This window comes from Emydura macquarii, unplaced genomic scaffold (assembly GCF_026122565.2).
Source record: "Emydura macquarii macquarii isolate MOO-44397 ecotype Brisbane River unplaced genomic scaffold, CSIRO-AGI_Emac_v2 contig_2897, whole genome shotgun sequence".
Classification (NCBI taxonomy): domain Eukaryota; kingdom Metazoa; phylum Chordata; order Testudines; family Chelidae; genus Emydura; species Emydura macquarii.
This window is the reverse complement of record NW_027133034.1, coordinates 55811448-55836242: the sequence shown is the minus strand read 5'-3', so window position 1 is coordinate 55836242 and position 24795 is coordinate 55811448. Positions and strand designations below refer to the sequence as shown.

The 24795-nt window shown below is 37.4% G+C and overlaps 1 protein-coding gene across 1 annotated transcript in view; it reads left to right on the top strand.

Moving 5' to 3' along the window:
* IPO11 (importin 11) overlaps nucleotides 1-24795 on the top strand; it is a 294514-nt gene that overhangs the window by 190142 nt on the left and 79577 nt on the right. The window contains exons 26-27 of the mRNA XM_067568644.1: nucleotides 1698-1811; nucleotides 12732-12853. Coding sequence (XP_067424745.1) covers nucleotides 1698-1811; nucleotides 12732-12853 — 236 coding nt within the window. The remainder of the gene's footprint in view (nucleotides 1-1697; nucleotides 1812-12731; nucleotides 12854-24795) is intronic.

Here is a 24795-nt window from a genome sequence, read left to right as displayed (position 1 = left end):
CTCTAGTTCAGCAAGTGACCCATGCCTCACAAGGTGAACAACAGAGGAGGTGAAAAAACCTGAGAGTCTTTGCCATGCTGACCTGAGAGAAAATTCCTGCCTGATCCCAAATATGGAGATCAGTTAGATCCTGAGCATGTGGGAAAAACCCACCAGACAGATACCTGGGAAAGAATTCTCTGTAGTAACTCAGAGCCATCCCCATCTAATGTCCCATCTCCAACTGTTGGAGATATTTGCTGTTAGCAGTCGCAGATGGGCCCTATGCTATTATAGGAAATCTGATCATACCATCTTTTCCATAAACTTATCAAGCTCACTCTTAAAACAAGTTAGGTTTTTTGCCTCCATTACTCCCCTTGGAAGTCTGTTCCAGAACTTCACTCTTCTGATGATTAGAAACCTTCATCTAATTTCAAGCCTAACTTTACTGTTGGCCAGTTTAGACAATGGCCATATAGTCAATCACTTAAAGATATGTTGTCTATAATACATTCCATGATCCACCTTCCTTCCCCACTACATTAAATGTTATAACAAGTGAGTGACAGTTGGCCTCACCTGTTCTTTTCATCGCTTGTGAGGGTGGTATACAAGGGTAGCTAGGGCGCAAGCATGGGCCAACAGGCACTGTTGGAGAAATCATGAATCACTGGTGCTGGAGGCATGTGAACACCCAAGTGTGAAATACATATGGACAACATGTGTCAAGAACATCTATTTACTGTAAGATAAATAACCTCTTTTTATTTATTTACTGAGCGTCAGTAATATACTTGTTGGTTTACAAAACACAAAAATAAAGACAGTCTGTGCCGTGAAGAAAATATAATCTAAAAGATTCACAGAAGAAAAAACATACAGAGAAAAACTGGAGGTGGATATTAAAGATGTTTTCCGTCTCATAATTATAATAAATTCACTTTCCCATATCCAAAACATCACAGATCACATTGGGGGTATCTGCTTTTTCATTTTTCAAGTACACGATATTGTAAAATGTTTGTTTATGACTTGCTAAATGCAGGAGTCAATACAAAAAATAACACTGGTATCTCCTAAATTGAATAATATTAATTGATGACACAAATATTATCTTACAACAATCCTGTGAGATTCTGAATACTAAGGTCATTATAGTAACCCATCTTTAAAATATAAATTGAATTTTGCGAGACTTGCAAATTATCCATTGTATAGACTGACCAAAAGCTATCAAAGAAAACTGTGTAAAAGTAATTTAAGAGATATTAAACAGTTCTAGATATAATAAATGATTTATTACAAAAATACATTCCAAATTTGCATTTTCTAACAGAATGCCATATTACCAGTACAATACATGCTTCATAGTGTAAGATGTAATTAGTTTAATCTGTACAGTACCTTGAAAGTTAGCATCTGACAGCATTTACTACTCAGTGGTATGGAATCTGATATTACAATACTTTGTCCTGGTTGGTTGAATAGTAGTTATTTTTGTGGTAATGGTAGGTCAATACTGTATCTCTAGTGGCTTTTGTGTACACTTCAATAACTTCTGATTTGGTAAAAGAAAGTAAGGCATCAAGAAAGGGAATGTATGTATGTATGTATTCTCTCTATATCCCCTATACTGGTTTGGTATTTCTGTAGTATGTTATGTATTTTTTATATATTAAAATAAAAATATTTTGTGTTCTTTACTTGTGTTTCAGAGGTATCCAGTGGTGATGTCTACTTACCTGGGTGTTATAGGTAGAGTTCTGCTACAAAATGCAAGTTTTTTTTCACTGCTTCTGAGCCAGATGGCATGCGAGTGTGGTCAAGAGGTAAGAGGATTTGTCTTGTCATTTCAAATGAACTATTTATGAAAAGCTTGATCCTATGAATACCAAATGGTATATTCACAAGAAGAAAGTTACTTACACGCTTTATTGGCTGATATACCCCGAATGTGGAAGTGGAAATAAAGTGGTATTATGTTTTCTCCTTCAATATTCTCCCACTCTCCAAGAAAGCTTGCTTTAAAACATTTTTAAACAGCTGTGAAATATTTTGCTGTTGAGAATTTACTGAAGACATTTCATGTCTTGCTTTCTCTTTTATAGAATTGATAGGTGTATAAAAGTTAGTTACAATATAGTTAGGTTTGATTATTAGCAAGACAGAAAATGTTATAAGAAAGAGCTGTCTTAACTTTTATATGCCTATTACATGTTTCAAAACTGTTCACCTGAAATTGACATATTTAATCTAATCTGATCTAAAACAGGTATATAATCACCAAATGGAGAAATGTCAGACAAAAGCAAAGTATTAAAAGATTACTTGCAAAACAAATGAAAATTACATGACGTATTTAAGAGAAAAGGAAAGAGGTAGAAACCAAAGACAGACATTTATGTATGAAATGGAAATTGTTATGAATAAGAAAGTTATAGTTGTAAATTTTATTACTACTTTGACCTTGCCCAGGATCTGCAGAAATTTTGTGTATCTTTAATTTACAAAGTGAAACAGGGTGCTACTCCAGATACTAAAATCTTATTTTCATTAAGACATCTAGAACAAAATATTCCCACTGGAATTACTGTTGAATTAATTTGTTTCTTTTCCAGAGGTTGGTAGGTAGTGGTGCTAAGACATTTTAGTTTCTTGACAATGGAAATGTTTTTTTAAAAATATATACCCACTGCCTCCTCCACTCCCAAATCCATCCGTGTGTGTGTGTGTGTGTATGTGCTGGCTCCCTTCTTGAATTTCTGTGTGTAAAATCTGTGGCCTAAAAAGGACCTTTTTAAACTTAGAGGTCATCAATATGTAAATATTCATTTAAAAATGGGATCTTCCAGTATAGATGTTATATGTCCAAAATCTTTGTTATCCTTAAATACAATAGCAAATCACAGAAAGAGCTAATATACAGTCTTCAGGACGGAGCAAATAGCTGCCTTTGCAACTTACTTAAGAATATGGGAGAAAAGCAATGCATGCTAGAGAATTTTTGAATAAAATAGCAGTCCTAGCATCAATTGGGTAGAATTGAGCAAACATGGGATAATGGAATATGTACTAACATTACAAACACAGAATCTTTTCCCATAAAGGAGACTACATATATACATATATATCTACTGCATAGGGCTACAGTTGACACTTGGAAGAGTCACCAATATTTTGGAAGACCCACTTTCCTCAAGAATATTTCTGAACCGAAGGCAAGGATTTAGCTATCCTAAAGTTATACTGCTTATTTTAAGTAGGATTTATCCTCCTAAAATATGGATTGATTATGATTAAGGCACAGAACGAGTACTCAACAAATAGATATGGGTTCCATTACTGCCACAGACTTCCTGTATTACCTGGGGTAGGTCTCTTAATTGTGCATCATCTCCCATCTGTTAAATAGTGGTGGTAATCCTTTCTTTATCCCACATTTTATCTGTGTGGTCTATTTAGAATTTCTGCTCTTTCAAGTAGGGAGTGTCTCTTAAAATGTGTTTGTACTGTACCTAATGTAATGGGGTGTCCAAATCCTGGTTGGTTACTACCTTTAGGCACTACCAAAATACAAATAAGAACTAATTTGCTATCATTTTGAACTCCCCCTCTGGGTATTATTCAGTAAATTATCATATGAGTATACACAACGTAAATAGTATCAATTATTTTATGGTTTTTTAAAAGTTGCACAGTTGAAAGTAGATTATTGTCAAATTTTACTCCAAAGTGAAAATAAAATGTAGTAGATAAAAATAAAAAAAACATATTATATGAATAGCAAGGTATCAAGGAGCATAGAGACAAGAATTATAATATTTTGGCCAAGTGGGTGGCCTTTATTAAACCTTTAACTTAAACAAGGTATTTTATTTTCTTTAAAGACAACCTCTTCTCGCAGCAGTGAAAAAGAGGAAGATCACAATTGTCATAATCTGTCATTGGCTTTTTTTCGATGGACAAATCCAGAGCACTCTGACATTTTCCAAGCCTACCTAACTTGCATTATGTTTGGGCTGCAACCATTCCAAGGACTGCCCACAACCCTGTACAGATCAATACACAAGGCAACTGTCAGGCCTTGAACAAGGTGCTGGGTATTCCTGAGAATTTATCCCTTTTAAGAAAAGTCAAGCTGATGCCTAATTTGCACAGAACAGTTATTACTCCAATAACAATGAAAGACCAAGAGCACCAGCTACCCTCCCCATCAGTGTAACCCTTTGGAGGAAAATCTAACCTATGTTGCCAGGATGAACTGCCACAGATCCCACTAGCTTCAAATGTACTGGAATATACCAGCAATAACCAGGATTGAGCCTGGGATAAGAAATCCCATTCTTCCTGTAACTTTTTCACTTACAGTTGAGCTGCTGGGAAACTACAGGCTTAACTCCTGGTTGTCTTAGCCATTCTGTAACCTAGCAAACAGTTAGTGTCAGGCTATTTAATGCATTGCTTTTAGTTTGCCTTTCTGGTCAGACTCAGTAATTTTACAAAAAGTAGATTTCTTCTGGTCAGCTAAGCTAGGCTCTTGTTAGACAGAAAGCAAGCAAGGAAAGGAGGAAATAGGAAATATGAAGTGGGGAAAGAAAATTACATATTAGGGAGAGGGAGTAAAAGCATGTTGGCAATGCTGCTGTTTTTCAGAATTGACCCATACCTGGTTGATGGTTGTTATGTTCTCTGATTGCCTCCTCTTTCTCTCTCTGTTCAGGTAAACTAAAGCCCAATTTTCAGATATTAGAACCTGGGTTGACAAGAGGTGGTGTCAGACTTGATGGTGAATCTCACTCCCTTAAGTGATTCAGTTCACAAACTTAGATGTTTCATCCACTGGCTGCCAGGTCAGCTTCATTTTTTGCAAGTTGCCCAATGATATTAATAGGGCACCCACTCTGGTGCACTTCTGATCCTTTACTATTAATAAGTGCAGAGAAAAGGACAGACTTTCAGGTTTAATGACCAGTTGTCTTTTAGGATGGCACCTGGCCTGCCCCAAGCTCATGTTGCCAATTCACCCAGCAGGAGTAGCCTAAAAAAACTGATGAAAAGACCATCTCAATCAGTATTGCTTCCAACTGTTACCCTGTTGTGTGCTGTCTAAAGCCCACACAACACTAAGAAAGGCTAGGGTTGTCACATCCCTAATCTATGCACAGCTGAAGCTCTCTGTCCTATGTGTGCTGGGTGGCCTAGTAGTTAGTATCCACACAGTCATGGGATAGTCGTAGGGGAGCTCAGGCTGCCCACTCCACTGGGCTTTGACCCAGGACCCTAGGACGGTCAGCAATGTTGACTCCTGAAGGAGGGGCGCAGACTCTGAGTTATCCTTCCTGGGTCGCTTCCACCCACTGCTCCCTCCTCTTCTGGTCCCAGGAAAGGGGAAAGTCGGGGGGGTGGGGGTGGGGAGAAGGAAACCTAACTGCCAACCCAGCCGGGCTCAGCACATAGTCCTGGTACTTCAGGGAGGCGTCTTTAGCCCTTTTTGGTAGGAGCTGGCAGCTCACCTTCTCAGCTAGGTTGCTCCCTTTTCAATCCTGTCTCCAGTTGGAGCATGCTCTGCAGGGTTGGCAATATCAGTTATGTGCATAGCTCCCAAATGGATCCGGTCATGGCAATGTATAAAACCACTCCCCTTTTTCCCTAGGTAAATCCCCAGTAATTTACTTATAGAGAGTGTCACTCAGCAATCGCCAACACAAAATGAACTCAACATGTCCCCCTTAGAAAGTAGGTACTGGCCATCTAGCAATGATGCCAAATTATTGTGATGCATGACTTTGTAAGGAAGCGGCCTTCTGAATTAACCATCCCAGACCTGAAGAAGAGCTCTCTGTGAGCTCGAAAGGCTGTCTCCTTCACCAACAGAAATTGGTCCAATAAAAGTTATTACCTCACCCACCTCATCTTGAAGTGTGTTAGCTGAACTGAACCAATTTCAATTACTGTTCAGTTATACTCTGGTATATCCCACATGCAGGGAAAGCAATCTTTTCCCCTTCTATCTCTTTCTCTTTCACACACTTCTTGCCTTTAGCTCCTAGCAAAGAAGGGCTTGTAACAAAAGGGGGCGGAGGGAGAGTATACTAGGTTACATGACCATAAAATGGCTCAAAATATAGAAATAGGCATATACATTTTTTTTTGCAAAAAAGGCATACAAAGAAATTCCCACTTGCACTAGACCCATGTAAAATCTCTTAAATATGGAGAGAAATCAACATTCATATAATATCCATAAATATTTTCTCAAAAATAAAAACTACACTAACCTGGATGTAAGTTTGAGTGCATGTTAGTAACTTAGTTTAAAAATATTACAAGAATGTTGCATTTATCCCCAAAACAAACATTACAAATTCAGGAAGTTCAGAGGGGAGGTTAAACATAAATCCAGGCATGCTGACATGGAAACGCACAGTTACAGGAATCCAAGAACAACCTTGGATGAAATCCTGGTTCCATTGAAGTTAATGGGAAAATTCTATTGACTTCAGTGAGGCCAGGATTTCATCCCTTCCTCCTTGCCACATATGAACTCCAAAGAGAGAGAGGTCACCGGATCCCTTTGCAGAGCATACAGTGGCACAGAGGGTAGATGAGCAAAAGGTTCACGTCTCCCCAGTGCTACTCTTTATGGGTGGCCCCCTCACCTAATCAAACAATAATTGCATGGAAGCAATGGAAGCCCTCCTAACAAAGGACAGTTGCCACTGGCCAGCAGTCACTCTCCTGCTGCTCGGAGCTCCCTTAGCCTCTGCCCAGCACAGTTCAACACACTTGATAACAATGAATCAGTGATAGTACTGAAATGAATAAGGAAAGAAATAATTTACCTGATGTGGAGTCATGTTTTATATCGTGATTTGCTGAATACATTTGCTGATTGAAAAAGTTGTTTTAAAAGATACAATTTTAACCATAGTTTGAATGTCAAGGCAATATGAAATTGTGCATTCATCTCATTATTATAAAGCCAGGAAAGCTAAGCCAATTAAGTTTACCTCACTTTCATATATATAGGAAAATATTTGACTTTCAAATGTGACACATGAAAGCATTAATTTATTTTATACATTCATCTCACATTAGTACAAAAATAAATATTTCAAAGACCGTATTATTTGTATCTCTTTCCCTGGTTGTTTCAAAATGAAATGATTATAGTATGTGCCTAGTAGCATGCAGTGTAGTGAAAGTTGAAGAAAATTTTAATTATAACTCTTTTCTGAAACTTCATCTTTTCCAAGATTAGTCTCTGCTTGATGATGGGTTCCTCCTCCCCTCCCCCCAAAAGTTTGTGAGCAAAAGTGGTGGCTATAAAGTTGGCAGTTGTCTTCAACTTAGATGCACATTAGGCGCTCTCATTCCTACAAGCAACCTTTATGAATTTTCCTAAAAAAACTTTGAGAAGGTTTTGTTTTGTAAAGCATTTTGCCACTCAGTTAAAATCAATTTATTTTTCAAAGGGAATCCCATATATAGACATGATAGCCTAGAATGGGTGGGAAAACAAATAACATAGGAAATATATATAGTATGTGTTAGGACATCACGAAGAAGAATACAATGCTGGTAAAAAAAAAAAGGGCATTGTTAAATAGAAGTATAGTTATATAGAAGTAGAAGTATAAAACAGTGAGTAATAGGAAACCGTGAGGTTAGAGGGACCTCTCTTTTACTCTGTCCTTTCTGTTTTTACTTTGCATGTATTTTTCGGCTTTGTCTGCCATTTTCCCCCTCTCTTTTTCTTTGTATTTTCCTGTACCTTTCTTTCTCTTTCCTTTCTCTGTTTCTTTTTTTGTTTTGCAATTGCTTTTATGAATTTTAAGTCATGGTGACAAAGGATCTCGTCACAAGCCCTTCCTGCAGTGACTCCGTGCTGCATAGCAACATCTGAAGATAGCATCAGATGGCTTTTTCACTTTCTACTGGTGGCAAGCTTAGAGCACACAGAAGGACTAGGAAGTTGACCAGTCAAGGACTGAAGTTATCTTTTGCCAGCCACAAACTGAACTTAATACCTCAAAGTTCTGGTCTAGTTTTAATTTTAGAAACCACAAAGTTTGAGTGTCCTCAGAGTTTAGCAAAATGAGTTTTCCCACCCAAACCTATTTGAGTGATTTATAGTCAATCTGTTCTGCCCTGTATCTGAAATAATTATAACTGCATCATCATATCTAATTCCAATTGAATCCATTTTTGAAATTCAGTGTACAGTAAGTAAATCACACACACTAATCTGTGAATATACTGCACTGAGAGCAGAATATGGCTGAGATCTCAAGAATATTGTAAGGCATCCCCAGTTGCCTAGGAAATCACATACACCCTTTCTTTTATGAGGACTTAGCCATAGTGTCTTATGTATTAAGCTCCTCTAACCTAAACTCTTGTAACTCACTTTGTAGGGTTTGTGCAGCATGCAGCAAGATGCCTCCTAAATCAGGAGGATGTAGAGAGCACATTGCACCAATGCCCTGCATGCTCCTGTGGCTTCTTTTGGAACCAGTATGAGGCCCTGGTCTTTTCTAGTAGGCCCTCACTCGATGAGGGCCCAGCTTTTTCTATTTGTCAATAACTTCGTCCAGAATACAGCTCTTGGGAGTTGGATAAGGACTTTTTGGAAGAGGGCTATCTATCAGCTTCAGAATAATGGGCCAGATTCTCCAGTTCATTGTGGCCATTTTGCAACCCATAAACAATGCAAAGCAACCTTAATGAGCCCAAGGATGGTCAGCAGAATATTTCCCATTTGCAGGGAACTCTCCACTGGTATACAGCTGGTGGAGGGCTGTTGCTCCTCTTATTCCAGCCACACACACCTCCCCCAAAATGTAAGGTAAAAGAAGGGGTATGTTGAGTGCCTTCCAGGGACCCAGTGTGGATGGGGTAAAGATGGAAGGGGGCATGGCAGAGCAGAGATCCTGTATGGCTAATCCTCCACTGGTATAAGCTTCCTATTTTCTGTCCTTGTGTAGCCCTAATTTGCACCAGAGTTAGGGACTCTGAATCAGGGAGTCTTTACTCTCCACTACAATGTCATTGAGAATCAGGGCTTGGGAATCTTACAGTTTTTGGAATCAAGACATTTCAGTGACTGGAACTCAATAAATAAATTATATAAATTTAATATGAAATTTAATATGAAATGACATTAAACAACTACATTCTTTCTGTCTAATTGTGTAGCAAATGTGGCAGTGAAATTGCATGATTCCTAGATTAGGATATGCCATTTCCATTAGTTTGATGTTAGATGTCGATTGTCGTTTTTTCTCTCTTCCTATCTCGCCTCCACCTTCCTCCTTTTCCCACAGAAGCTACAGATAGATTTGCAGCTATTTAGTATTTCCCTGTGACATTTTAGGTTGTTACAGCCTGCACCCAAAAAGTGCAGAGTTACAGTTCTGACAGCTAAGGAAGCCGTGTGAGCATTGGACCTGGTAAAAATGGGGCTCACCACTCACACAGCTAACTATTGTGCTAGGGTTCTCAGAAGAGTTCATTACTTGTGAGAGTTAGCAATGGAATGGAGTATCCATTTTATGCCTTCTCTTTGAGAATACTGCCTTTGTTGGATATCTTCTCACCTCCTAATTTGACAACGCTGCTTCTCTTCTGTTTCTCGCACCTTTTGTGCTTAGTCTTGTTTTCCCAGTACTACATTGTCTAAGAGCCACATTAAATGCTGTTCATGAGATCCTACCAGACAAATCAAATCCTCATTTGAGCACTATATGTGAATTAGTTTGAATCTGACAACTCTTCATGTTTTATACTGCCCTTTTTAAGATTGGAGGAACACTGAGTCTCATTAGTTTCAAAGTACTTTACATTGTAATTCCTTAACTTGTGTTTTGGTTTTACATCAAGCATCTGATCTGATGTGTAGAGTTCTGTTGTTTGGTAGCTGCTACACCTTGTCCTTTGCTGCCAGGCAATAGGAATTTTCCTAACTGTGCTATCCCATCAGTTTTATATTGTATTTTCTGAAAGTGTTATAGCTATGATGATAACACTTTGTTTAAAATGAATTTAAATAGTATCAAGCACATATAATCACTGCCTATATAAATTACCTGCTCCTATAATGTATGGTATCTGACCTTCCATACTGCCACAAAATGATGTGATTTCTGTTGAAAGTTTGTAAAAGTGGTTCATCTATGTGAACTCAGTTTGCCAGAATTTTCTGGTATATTCATGTACAATAGCATTTATTCTGTTGTCAGAAGAGTATATTCTGTGTTGCCATTTACTAAACATATTACTGCATACAGAAAAGCTGAACCTTATTTACCCATCCCCAGGGAATTTCCTGTGCTCTGTTTTTTCATTACTGTCAGTAGTCTCATTCAAAATTAACATACTTATGAAATATCTGAAAAAGTAAAACTCACATTTATTTCAAGAATGACACCTGCTGTTGTTTTATCCTCGGTTTAATTAATTCTTCCAAATTATGTTTAACAACTTTAAGTAGTGAGAAAATAAGTCTTATAATGGGTGCAGATTGCAGACTTAATTATGGAGTTTCAACCAGCATCTCTATAAGTGTGAATTAAAAAAATACCCAAACACCTATGTTTCAAGCTAAATTAAGAACCTGATTTTCTTAGAGTATCATCATGTATATTCAGGAACAAAGAAATGCAAGTTTCAACATACCGTACCTCGCTAACACTATTAACAATATTCAGCTGCTTTCAGGATATGTTTCTTCACACTCTGTATGAAAAGACTGTTTTTAAACTGAACCAGGCTCATTCTTATTTTTAAGGTAACAGGACCCTTTCTTACTTGTCTGCCCTTGATTCTTACCATGGCACCCACCTCTCTGCCTTCAAACATACTAGCCTTATCTCCAACTTTGTCAGCTACTTAACATAAACATCTGGTTTCTTCCATGCTTTATGCATCAAATGCTCTTCCTTAACTTCTCCTTCCTTCAGTCTCCTCTGCCTCAGTGACTTTAAGAAATAAGCTAATTAATGATGGATTGATTGATGGGCATATGGGAATATTTGATTACTAATATTGGGGGGAAATTGGTTGTCTGTCTATCTAGTAATTTTGTGTACTTGATTGTGTTCCTCTCCCCCACAACTTCACGTGTTCTAGATTGTAAATTCTGTGGGTTGAAAGCCATGTCATCTTTTGTGTTTGGACAATACCTCGCACAATACAGCCCTAAACACAGTTTGAACCTGTAGGAGCTATTGTAATGATGTTTGATATGAATGATTTTCTTCCAGTTCTCTCCAGCTTTCTTAGTACACTTCAGACTGTACTTCCGCCTTTCCCCCTCCAGGTGCTCTACGAGATTTGGGCTTCTTATTTTCTTCCTTTGTCTCAACTCAGAGCCATTGAACTACAAGGCCAATTATCTTCCAACTACCCCCCACCTTCTTTAGCTTCATCCACTGAAGTCGTCATGTTCCTTCACTATTCACTTGGGCTTTTCTTGCTTATATTGCACTCAAACTAGCATCTGGCAACTTGCCAGATGGGCAAACTTGCCCACCAATTGATTGATTCTTTTTGTCTGTCTCTCCTCTCCTTCCCCCTGCCCCCCCTTTTGGCCTGTTTGCTTGTGCTAGTTCTTACTCTCAGTCCCCAATCCTGCTTCTGTTGAAGTCAATGGGAGTTTTTTCATTGACTTCAGTAGGAATAGGAATCTGCGTTATAATATCAGCACTTACTCTTATTCTTTATACACTCTAGCTCTGAGGTTGAATCATGCAATCATCTCAAATTCTTAAAGAAATGGGCTTAAAAGAAAACAAAAAGAAAATATATGCATGCACTCTCACACAACATCCAGGTCACTCATTTGAAAGGCAGGCACACATGTGAATGAAATTAACATTCCAAGGAACTGTAAGAAAGAAAAATGAAAGTAGAGGATGCATGTTCCTTCTTTAAATATACTGCCCAGAAGTTGTGTTTAGCATAACTATTTACTGTACAAAAATGCGTACTCTCTTCTAGTTTTTAAAGAATTTAATAATTCTTGATATGCTTACAGTGCAGTATTATAGTATAAATTTACAATGAAATCATTGCACAGAGGGTGAAAATATAGTGCACTTACCTAATGTATTACTTAGCATCCAAAATGCTGCTTCTGTGCAGTGAGCTAATTCTTAATTAAAGAGGATGAATTCACACAGACTAATCTGAAATTTTATAATATAATTCTAAAAATAACAATAAAATATTATTTAGTACTTTCTATATATTTCACTTTTTACCCATAAAATTAAATTCTTGACAAAAAAGAACAAAAATTGTGCACCTGCACTTACACATTTATTCTACTGAACTATACTGAACTCTCTTCACATCAATCTATAATAGCCTTAGAAACAAATATTTTAAGTTTTATATGGCTGATAGAAAACTGTAGTGTATCAATACTGTTGTTCATATGTATAATTGTGCATTGTGGCACCTTAAATGTATGTACAGTATATTAGAGAGTGAAGCTTTTGTAATTATGAAGGGACTAGTGGGCACATTATAATTGTAAAGCTGCAGAAATACTTGGATATCCAAATTAAGGGCTAAATTAAAATAATTGAATTTCTAAGATACTGAAATATACACATTCGGATTATGTGAAATGTTTCATTTTGCCTATATTCACATACAGTGAAACACTTGCCCACATCAAGAGTTTAGCAGTGCATTTGTAGACTATATGTAATATAGCATTGGGGGTTTGTTTATTTTTGCAGTTAGACCAACTTCTTGGTAACATGATTGAAATGTGGGTTGACCGCATGGATAATATTACCCAGCCAGAAAGAAGAAAGCTTTCAGCTTTGGCGTTACTTTCACTTCTGCCTTCAGACAACAGGTGAGCAAAATTTAACAGATATCACTCTGTTTATCACTAATGTTAAAAAAATGAAAAAGACCTTGCCTGATGATTTTAAAACATTTTTAAGAACATACTAATAAATATTAATAATTAATAATTTTGCTGTATCTCTTATTAATGATCAAAGAAATGAAAAAGCTTAATACAAAATACTATGAAATCATTCTTCTTTTTTTATAGTGCTATATAGCTACTATAATTTTTATGCTTATTTCCTGGGTAACATTACTGAACATGTTGAATATATGAAGTAGATAATTCTACTTCACGTCCCCCAATTTAAAACTAAAGAGTTGCTCCTTCTCTCCTCCACATTTAAGAAGTTGGATCAATCTGCTTGTTAGGCCTTTGATGTTTCCTTATGCGTACAATGTTTGTTTGGTTTTACTTCATATCAGATCGGATCTGTCTGCTATAGGATTTTTTGCAATCTGGTGGCTTCTTCTATGACAATGAGAAAAGAAAAGCTGCATGTGAAGATGTATGTGTACAATAGGTACAGCTTATTTTGCTCCTTCTACTTTTGGGATCCACCATGGAGTAATAATGCATCCCAATTAAGCTTTGTTTGTGTGTATGGAGGAATTGCAGCCACCTCATGATCTGACATGGACTGTGACCTTAGGACTCAGTCTGAGAATATGGGTCCAAACCTGATTCATTTGTTCCTGCATATAGAGAAGAACTGTACTCCTGATTCCAAGGTTTGTAGTTATCCTCCATGAAGTAAACTAATTCTTTTTTGAATTCAGTTATACTTTTGGCCTTCACATCATCCCCGGGCAACAAGTTCCTCCTGTTAACTGACTATTGTGTGAAGGTGTACTTTCTTAGGTTTCTTTTAAACCTGCTGCCTATAAATTTCATTGGGTGACCCCCTGGTTCTTGCATTATGGGAAGGGGCAAATAACACTTCCTTATTAACTTTCTCCACACCATTCATGATTTTATAGACTTCTATCATATTCCAACTCAGTCGTCTCTTTTCTAAGACATATAGTCCTAGCCTTTTTAATCTTTCTTCATATGGAAGAAGTTCCACCATTAATCATTTTTGTTGCCCTTCTCTGTATCTTTTCCATTTCTAATACATCTTTTTTGAGATGTGGTGACTGGAACTACACATAGTATTCAAAGCGTGGGCGTACCATGGATTTATATAGTAGCATTATGATATTTACTTATTATCTGCCTCTTTCCTAATGTTTCCTAACAGTCTGTTAAGCTTTTTTGTCTGCTGCTGCTCATTGAGTGTACATTTTCAGAGAACTAGCCACGGTGACTCCAAGATTTGTTTCTGGAGTAGTAACAGCTAATTTAGAGCCCGTCATTTTGTATGTATAGTTGGAATTATGTTTTCCAATATGCATTACTTTGCATTTATCAACACTGAATTTCATCTGCAATTTTGTTGCCCAGTCAACTAGTTTTGTAAGATCCCTTTGTAACTCTTCACAGTTTGCTTTGGATTTAACTAGCTTGAGTAGTTGTGTATCATCTGCAAATTTTGCCATTTCACTGTTTACCCCTTTTTTCAGATCATTTATGAATATGTTGAACAGTACTGGTCCCAGTACAAACCCATGGGGACACCACTATTTTCCTCTCTCCATTCTGAAAACTGACCATTTATTTCTCCTCTTTGTTTGATTTGGTTAAGAGCCTTTGGTGAGGGACCTTGTCAAAGGCTTTCTGTAAGTCCAACTACGCTATATCCACTGGATCACCCATGTCCACGTTTGTTGGCCCCCTCAACAAACTAGTATTCTAGTATATTGGCGAGGCGTGATTTCCCTTTACAGAAGCCATGTTGCATATCGCATTGATCTACATGTCTCATAATTCTGTTCTTTACTATAGTTTCAATCAATTTGCCTGGCACTGAAGTTCGGCTTACCAGCCTATAATTGCCAGGATTGTTACATACCACAGTATGGACCCTGGACAACAGGATGTATCTCTCAGTAAATTCCCCTATTCTGTTCACTTCCTCTGAAACATCTGGCACTGGCTATTATCCAAAGACAGGATACTGGGCTAGACGGACCATTGGTCTGACCCAGTATGGCCAATCTTATATTCTTACGATATAAGAGTAAATAATATACTCAGTGCAGAATTCCATGATATATTAAGTTGAACATAGATGTCAATTTTGAAATGATTTTCAATTTTACACTGTACCAAATTTTAAATGTGCCAAACATGTAACAACATGTAGTTGTATTATAGAAGTTGCCATGTGGAAAGCTGGAGATTTTGGCAGCGGATTATTTGGCACTTGGACTTTCAGCATCAGGCAGGAGTTGGGAGATTATTGAAGATTTGAGCATCTGTTAGGTGTTCAAAATGTTTAGCATTAGGGAGTGAATGCTCCTCCTCTCCCATTCTACTTTGTTGAGCAGGGCATAATTGATTTACCTTTTGGGGGGATGGAGATGAATACCTAGTATATTGTTAGTTTAAAAAAAATAAATAAAAGGAAAAACATAAATTCCTCCCCTTGAGGCCTTTGACAGCAACCAGCTACATCATTCCCCTTTTCTCATTACACCTCACCTCATCCACCAATGATAGATAAGTACATAAAAAGGATGTTTTTTTGCTAAAATGATGAGCAGTGTAATAGCTGGCATTGAAATTGTCACCATTGGAATTCATAATTATCACATATATTTAAATGAGAGAGGTCATTTCACAGTGACCTGAGATATACTGTACAGTCTCCCTTGAGACTCAGAGAGTCAATATGGCATAGAATTAAACTTGGTTCACAATTTTTCCATAAGCCCCATAATTTTTTTTGAATGCTGCCAAATTCTACAGTCAAGTCTGTATCCATGAAATTATAGAAAACATAGGCCTTGTCAGAGCTCCCTGAAGTGGGGGCACTTGGGTGAATAGCCCAGCTCAGGAAGCATAATTGCTTTTATAATGAACAGAAGCTTATTTTCAGTCCATCAGGGCAAGGCATCTAGCCATGAGTCTGAACCAGTAGGTGAACTGCCTCAATTGCTGCTTGGGATATGCTCTTAAAAAATTTTCAGCAAATCTGTGCAGAATAGGGTTCTGCAGGGTGGACTTGTATGTAATCAAATTCAAAACTTATCTGAAGAGGTTTTGTCACAGATTCAGGTTGTCAGAATTTCTGGCACTGGATGGGATCCTTAATGCATGCCTTTCCTCTTTCATGGAGTCTCTGAAAGCCATAAATGGAGGGAGCAAAACTTACGTTGATTGCTTTAGACCTGTCTTGCCAACCATGGTACTAAGAACATTTTGAACCATAGTAACCCATTCTGCTTCCAGCTGCTCCATATTTCCTGTTCCAAGGATCAAACCTTCCTGGTGATCCTTAAAGGTGAATTACTTCAGGAATGTGTTTCTTGTGCACTCTTAAAGGTCAGCCATAGACACTACTCCAAGGTAGATTGAAAACTGTTGGGTCCCCAGTCCATTAGTTAGCAGTTTCTTTTTCAAGGCATTAGAGAAATTGGCTTCCTACCCTAGGAAATGTGATTCTCTGCTTAGAGGATCAGGTTAGTGTTATGAAGATTTGCCTACTTTCCTTGAATCTGTTGACTCATCTTTTTTTCATTTGGATAGCCTTCCAGATGATGTTCCTAGTAAGGAATTAACCTAGCTTGGTGTCTTGGGAACTAGCAGCCCTGTTTTGTAAATTCTCTTTTATTGCTTTTTCTGAGATAAAATATTTTATTTAGAACAATGTCTGGGATATTCATTTAACGTTTGTTTAGCCTAGCTCCAATTGCCCCGATACCCAATATTTCCCTTCTGAAGCAAAAAAAAAAAAAAAAAAAAAAAAAAGTTGACATTCATTGGATTTACTTAGCACTTTAAAGTTTTGTCTTTCTGCAGAGCTCAAGAAATCTGATTCTCTTATGTGTAATCTAGTGTCTTAAGAATTGTCAAGAAGCTTATCACTCGTCCTTAGCTAATGGGATACGATCTTGTATCAAGCAATGTTATTAGGCTAAAGGGGGTCATTTTGGTCCTCATTGTGAGCTCACACTGTGCCAGAGGCCTCCTTGAACATATGGTAATTCTGTTTCAGTTATAGTGACGATTCTTACTGTGACTTGGAGCATTAACCATAGGCATTGACATGCTGAGTCAAACTTCTCTTCAGATCCAGCATTCAGAAGAAGAGATTTGAGTTCAGTAGTACATATCAACACAGTGCAGTCACAGTTCAGCTGATCTTGCCTGTCCCAAATGTGAAGGTTCACTATAAAATGAGCTTTTTGTTATATGATGATTTAATGTTGGGTATTCATATAACTTAAGACATACAAAATGTACATTTGAAATGAGTGTTTTACACTATTTCATACAGATTACTCTGTGTTTACAGTATGTGAGTTTTATACACAGTAACATGTTCTATAATGAATGTTGTTTGAAGAGAAAAGGTGTGTTATCTAAAAGGAAAAAAATCTTGTATTCTGATTATATGATGGAGGGTTCCAAACTATCATATTATTTGCTACCATGGAACAGTTGAATTTCAGCATATTTTTTAAACTAGTAAGCTGCTTGTTATTGATGACAGAAAAATTGCACAAAATATTAGTGTCCAAGTAAACCTCAAATGAAGGATTCTCCTTACTTTTGAGGAATACTTTCCAACTTTTTTTCCCTGCATCTCCAAAAGTTGGGCTACTTCTTAAGTTAACATTTTTATTTTTCAGTTGTTTACTTGAGACCTAGTAGCAACAGTATGATATGGAAAGTATACATGGTTTGAACATAGTCCTATTTTCCCTAGCAATTTGCCTTCCAAATACTAATGGTACTCAACCCTACTTAAGTTTAAAAATATAGGGCCTATACCTGATAAGCCTTATTTATATGAATAACACCGTTGAAGTCAATAGGAATATTCATGCAAGTAAGGATAGGCTTTCAGAGTGATATTAATGAGATGAGGTGCACAGTAATCACACCAGCAACCAAAGTTCTTTCAACTTTGTGCAATTACATATTTGTGATTCCTATAATGTATTCATTTCAGGATATACTATAATACTATTACATTTGAGTTTATTACACTTTAAAATCTTATAAATCTTATAAATGTAGAGAGAAAATTACAAGTTCATTTTTCAGGGTTTTCAGGTCATTGTTGCAAGAAAAATATACTGAAGAATTCTATCCTCGAGTAAAACTTCAGTCTTTATCAGGCATATTTATTTATTTTATGTCACAGGTACAAAATCAGATCATCATAAAATTTCACATTTTTCCTGTATAGCACTACATTTTACATTGTATGCATGTAGTCCTTCAATCCAGCATCCTGTTTATCTTCCTAAGTACAGCTGCACATTGTGCTGTAGTCGTTAGAAGCTCACATTTAAAAAAACCCAAAAAAAACAACCAAATCTCTTTCCTGGTTAGTATGCTGTAACACATTTCCATTTAGCAGCAGTTTCCTGTTTTTACTTGTTTTTCTCATAAACTTAACAGATTCCAACTATCTGCATTTGTTTTCTGAATCCAGCCACTTAAATTATGTAAGACTTTATGTATCAGACTGATTTATACTACGTTATTTTATTTCTCTTTCTCATTCTGTGCTCTTACTACTTAGAAACCTCACTTTTAATTGCACCATTCAATCCATGTAAATATTTTTAAAATAATCTCCTATATTGTGCTGTTGGTTATTGTCAGGGGGAGTTCTGTACTGTCATGCTGTTAGTAAAGGCTATTCAGAGGCTGTGGGGTGGTCTTTTTGTCTGTTATGAGTGACCCTCAGCGCAAGGGAAACATTGCCATGAGAAGGAAGCCAGTGCCAGAGGGCAGAGCTCCAGCCAGAGAGGGCTCAGACTGATGGCTTTGGGTGGAGGTGACTGACAGAGGAAAAGCTCTGGGTGTGACAGAAAAACTGGACTAAGTATGTACTGTTGAATTATTGTTATGGACTTTATGTTGGGGACTCAAGAGGGATTATTTTGTGATTAAGGACTCTGTGAACTTTATTTGATATTAAACCAACCGTGGATAGGTATTCTGTGAGCCATAAAAGACTGTCTGAAGAGCTTAAGGGCCTGCAAGAGGGAGTGAACAGGGGCAAGGTGCCTACAGCATGACCCCTGGCCATGAGGGGGCACTCAGTAAGCAGCCACTCAACTGCAGAGCTCAATAACATTTGGGAAAAGTGGGGTTTAAAATGAAAGCACAACTTGCCTATAATAGTAACTGCTCATTTTGTACCACACGGGAGTTAAAGCATGGTTCTTGAACTATAACCCCCAGTAGAGGCAATGAAAGAGTTGCACTGTCTCCACAGTTGTTTCCACAGATGTTGTGCTAGAGTGAGAAATAATCTTTGGGAAACATGGACTAGAGCAGCACCTATTGCACCTTTTCATCAGGTGCAGTGTGTACTCGCCTTGTGCCATCCCAGTTCTGCTGGCTGTTGTGGAAGGGAAATGGACTCATGGTCCTGTCCTTACCCTTCCTCCCTCTTTGCTCCCTTTGTGGTACTAGCTTCCAACAGTCCTTATATTTCCTGAGAGTAGCGTCTAAGGCCTGGTCTATGCTGCCATGCTGGGTCAATGCAAGATACGCTAGTTACATAACGCAACTAACTCATCTCACGTCTATATACTTGCAGCTACGCAGCGCAGCATCTTCACAGTGCTACGTTGACAGGAGAGAGTCTCCTGCTGATGCTGCCTTCCACCTTTTGGGGAGGTGGACTAATTTAGTTGATGGAAGAAATGTTCTCCCTTCGACTGAGCAGGTCTACAGACCCACTCGATGCTGCTGCATCAATGCCTGCTGCATAGTAGTGTAAACATACCCTAAGAGGGTTCCCCTTCCCCTCTGCATAGCTACACAGAGCTAGACAGAATTTTATTTAATGTCTGTTTTGTCATGTCACAAAATGTCAATGTCATTAGTTTTTGAAGTGTCTTTACATCAGGATGTTAACAGTTTAAAACCTTTTTAATTCTTGTTTTCTATCCAGAGAGAGAAACTATTTTTCACGGTTCACTAGTTCATTTTAGTTTTGAGTGCAGTCCTGAGTTGCTTGACTGTTAACCAAGTTTAAAGATAAGTAGTTGTGGGGTGGAAAGTTTTAAATTGCTCAGTGCCATGTAATTTTATCCCAGAATTACTACAAATATCTAGTTTAGAGAAACAAAAAATGATAGGCCACATATTCCTGGAGGGGAGACTGAGTCTAAACACTGGTAAACACAGAAATAGTGGGATTTAATTAATATTCATTTATTGGCCTCTTTTAGGACAACTCCTTAGGTGGCTTCTTCTAAGGCCTGGTTTACACTAGAAAAATAGGTCGGTTTAGCTATATAATTCTGGGGTATGAACAATCCACATCCCTAAGCAGCACAGTTAAGCCGACCTAACCCCCAGTGTAGACAGTGCTAGGTCAACGAAAGAATTCTTCCATCAACCTAGCTACTGCTTCTCAGGGAGGTGGATTACCTGGTCCTATGCTAACAGGAGAACTCCTTTAGTTGGTGTAGATAATGTGTACGGTGTAATGCAGCTGCAGCAGTGCAGCTGTGCCAGTGTAGCATTTCTAGCATAGACAAGCCTGAAGTAACCGATTTAAATATTTTATTTGATTTCACTGGGTTTAGTTAATTATTAGAAATTAGAAATTGTTTAGGTTATCAGGGATATACCAAACAGAACTCAGCTGTTCTTAAGCTAATTTTTTTTTTGGTCCATTTGTAAATGGTTTTAGTTATCGCTGATATATTAAGACTGGACTCAGAATAATTTTGAGAAATAAAATGGTTTTAATTTACCAAGAGAAAAGTGCTCCAGAGGCAGGTCTCTCTCAAAGGTGTAATCTCTGTTGAATGCTCTCCACAGAGAGACATACATAAGAGATTGCAATAGAAGCATCCATTGTTTAAGAACTGCCCTACCATTTCTTGTTTCTCTATAGTAGATATTTTTAGTAATTTGAGGATAAATTTACTTGGTGCTAAACAGTTTAAAACTACCTCTATCCACTATAATGCACTATGTTTAAATGGATCTATGCTTCTATATGTTAGATTTACTGATTAAAATATTACAGTTAAGAATGAAGTATTCCTTTCACTCTTATATATCTGTTCATCTTGATGTTTGTGTTCTACAACAAAGGCTTGGTGCTTGTTTGAGTGATTAATAAGATTGGTTTCAAAAATACACATCCATGGATACAACTGTTTGAGAGTTTTTATCAGTACAATTCGATATTATTCATACAAAGAGAAAGATAGAGTATTTTCCTCCATTGAATTTCCTTTTATGTGGAAATTATATCTTGTTTGTTTCTTTACATATCTTTTTTTAGTTTTGTTCAAAGATAATTGCATAGAAAGTGACAGATGAACATAATAGCATGCCTTTGGCTCCAATTGTAAATAATCTGGATTTGTTTCAGAAACATTTCTGTAAACCAAATTATTCATCTTTCTCTTCAAAGCCATCATTTTTCTGACATCTTGCACTTTCATGATAAGATAGAAGTTCTCTTTGAGAGTGGGCCTTTCCTCCAGATTCAGAATTCTTTGTTCAGTTATTCTGTGGTCTGAAAGCATCTCCATACTATGACATTTCAACTTTAGCACCTAGGATTTATTGTTATAGACAAAGTTAATCTTTTAAAATGGACTTGCATTTCAGCAAAATGCATATTCTTGTACTAGTGGTTGTGATTCCTTATTCAATTTCTGCCTCTTTGAAGCCATTATTGCAATTTCATAGATGGGAAAGTTACACCAAAATATTTTTTTTTAATTTCAAAATGTAAGATTGAACATGCAAGTAAAGGATGGAAACAGCACACTGATTCTGTTTTCATTATTCTTATTCCATCACTATCAGTTTTTTAAGTAGTTCTTCTAGAAGGCTTTTGATCTTTATTGTATTTGTTAGTTTGTTCCAAGAGTAGAATTGAGGACAATTTTAAAAGTTAAAATTGGATCTGTCAAGAGGTAGAAATACTCAGAACTCATGTAGAATTTTACAGCTTCATAGTGCTGTGTAAACATTAATTAATCTGAAAAATAATTAAAATCTTATAAATAAAAGAAATACAAAGCTGTTCATGTAGTATTTCTATGGTACTTCTAGTGGTGTTTGCCCGTTTTTGTACTATTCTAATGAAAAAGTAACATCTGAGCGAAGTATCTAATACCTGCCTTCTTTATATTGAAAGTAATAGAGTGGAAATTTTGCCAAATGAATAAATAAAAATCATAGATAAATGACAGTGGTTTAGTAGCTGAATTGATCATATGGCATGCTTGAGGACAGTAGAGGGTGATGAAAATAAATTGGGTGCATAATTTCTGTAAGAAAATATAAAATCGTTGTTACAATATGCAGATGACAGAAAAATTGAAGGAGTGATAAATAATGGTGGAGACAGGTTAGTTATACAGACTGACCTAGATATCTCAGTAGGGGGGCTTATTAGAACAACATGAGTTTTATCACAGACAAAATGCAATTTTAAATATTTGGGAAGAAAGAATTCAGGGCTCACTAATAACTAAATCCCAGAAAAGATTCTGAAAAGAACTTAGAAGTCATGGTTGATAACTAGTTGAGTATGAATTTCCAATATGATTCTGTAGCTAAAGAGGAGAACACAATCTTTAGATATAAAAACAGAGGAATATTGTTGAGGAGTAGGAAAGTGGAATTACCTTTGTATATGGCATTAGTGAGATCATTATTATTATTATGGAGGCATAACCCCTTGCCATTCATTGCTGTGCTCTGGAACAGTGCCCAGACAGCCCACTGGGTTACAGTGACCTCAAACTGGACCCCTTTAAACTCACTAACCTCACTAGAAACTGATAAAGTTGGGTCAGTTGTAATTTTATACCTGCCCCTCTTTTTCTCCCTAATGAGACCCCGAGGATGCTGGATTGAAGGTAAAAACCCATACAGCAGTTAGCCAGATTTGCCGTATGAGAAATATCTCTTCCAGATCCCAAACTGGTGATCAGTATAGCCTCTGGCCTCTAAGGTGAGTCAGCAACTAATTAAAGGGTGAGAAGGGTGGGGCAGAAATGGAGCCCAAAATGGCAACTTGCCTTGGCAGTAAACTAAGCAATATTCCTCCCCTCCAGCTTCTCCAGATAGGAGCCATGGGCTTCATTACCATCCCCACTGTCCAGGGGCAACAGTGGTGGGCAGGGCAGATGCAGCAAGCAGAATCCTACCCCACATTCTGTAGCACAAGGAAAAGGGGGAAAGAGAAGCAGCCCCACGTGTACATCTGTGTATATACTTGAACAGTTTAAATACTTTATTTAATTGTGTGCATGTGCAGCAGTTTGCAGCTGCACATGGCAGGGATATTTATGTACATGTAACATTCTGCATATACATAAGCAAAAAATTAGGCACTGCTGCCTAATTTGGTCCTTGACTTGTAGACTGTTTTCAGAGCTATCAGTGGATAACATTAACAAAGGCTTAGCTAAGTGTGTTCTAAGGAAGCTAGTTTTCTAGGATCAATAACCAACTATAGACACACAGTCCCTCAAACCACTTTTTCGAAGCCCACAGGGAAGTGCACAAAAATACTTGTTCAGGACTCCTGAGATTATATTTCAGTGCCCCATTCTCTTTCTTGACTATTGCTTTTGCATATCCCCCTCTTAGTTATGTACCAAGCCTCAGGGAACGAGAGTTGTTAACTACTAATCCAGCTTGGAAGAGTATACCCTGGTACCTCTGAACTATGGCACTAAGACTACCTGAGGTGGAGTAAGATTTAACAAAATATCTATATCCAAATCAAACAAAGGCCTCCCAGGCTCCAACAACAATTTAAAATACTTGCATTGGGCTGGCAACAAAGTAAAACATACATGTACTTGTAAATCTAGCACATTTGACATGGAAGTCACTGAGACAGTAAACATGGATTACTACAATGTTGTGTTTACAGTTACTTTTCACAGTAATATCACACTTTCCCCCCCCCCAAATTGCATATGGTCATGTGTTGCCCAGTGGTCTTTACTGACTGTTCTTGTGTATTCATAAACAGTTGTCTTAACTAGTTTCTCCTTTTTAGTTATCTTACACTGTATCTTATATTTGGGAACTATTTTAAAATTAGTTAAATTACTGTACAGTTTTAATGTCCCATTAAGTACTCATTTTTAATGACAGTGTTGGAAAAGATAATATTTAAACAACAAAAATGAGTGACCTTGCCCAAAACTCATTTACTTCCAACTACAGTCACAGAAACATACGTAACTGGACGTTTCAAGTTCAAATTGAATACAGATGTTTTTACAGACTCATCCTAACTGATGTATCACTCTTACAATAATTAATCCATCTGGTCTCTGGAAAAAATAATTTTTCAGTTTCTGTGTGGTAGTTGATGAGAACATCAGGTCCAGCTCATTCACCAATGCAGCCAGGCTGTCAATACTACGAGGGCTCCCTCCTGCCCTTCTAACTGCCCCTCTCATGGGGAGAGGAGGCCACTGCTGTGTCTTGGGAGGAGAGAAGGAGGACCGATGTTCCTGGGCCTGCCTCTCTCAGAGTGAGGGGCAGTCCTGTGTGACCATCACTTCAAGCTGCGGGGAGGGGGGACAGGCAGGAGCAGGCCTCCAGGGAGCCCCCATCATGGTGTGCTTAGGGCCCTAAACTGCCTTAACTGGGTCCTGAGTGCAGGAATTGTGTTCATTTTATAGAGCCAAGCATACCACTAGCATTTAGCAAACAATGAGCAACATCAGTGCTGCTTAAAATATATAGTGGTTACAAATTAGCATTTCATTAAGAATTTGAGAAGCTTGTAATTATTTTCTAATTTTAATCAGAAAGACAATACACTGATCTGTTAATTATTTTTAAATAGACAATCAAGACTCATTTTA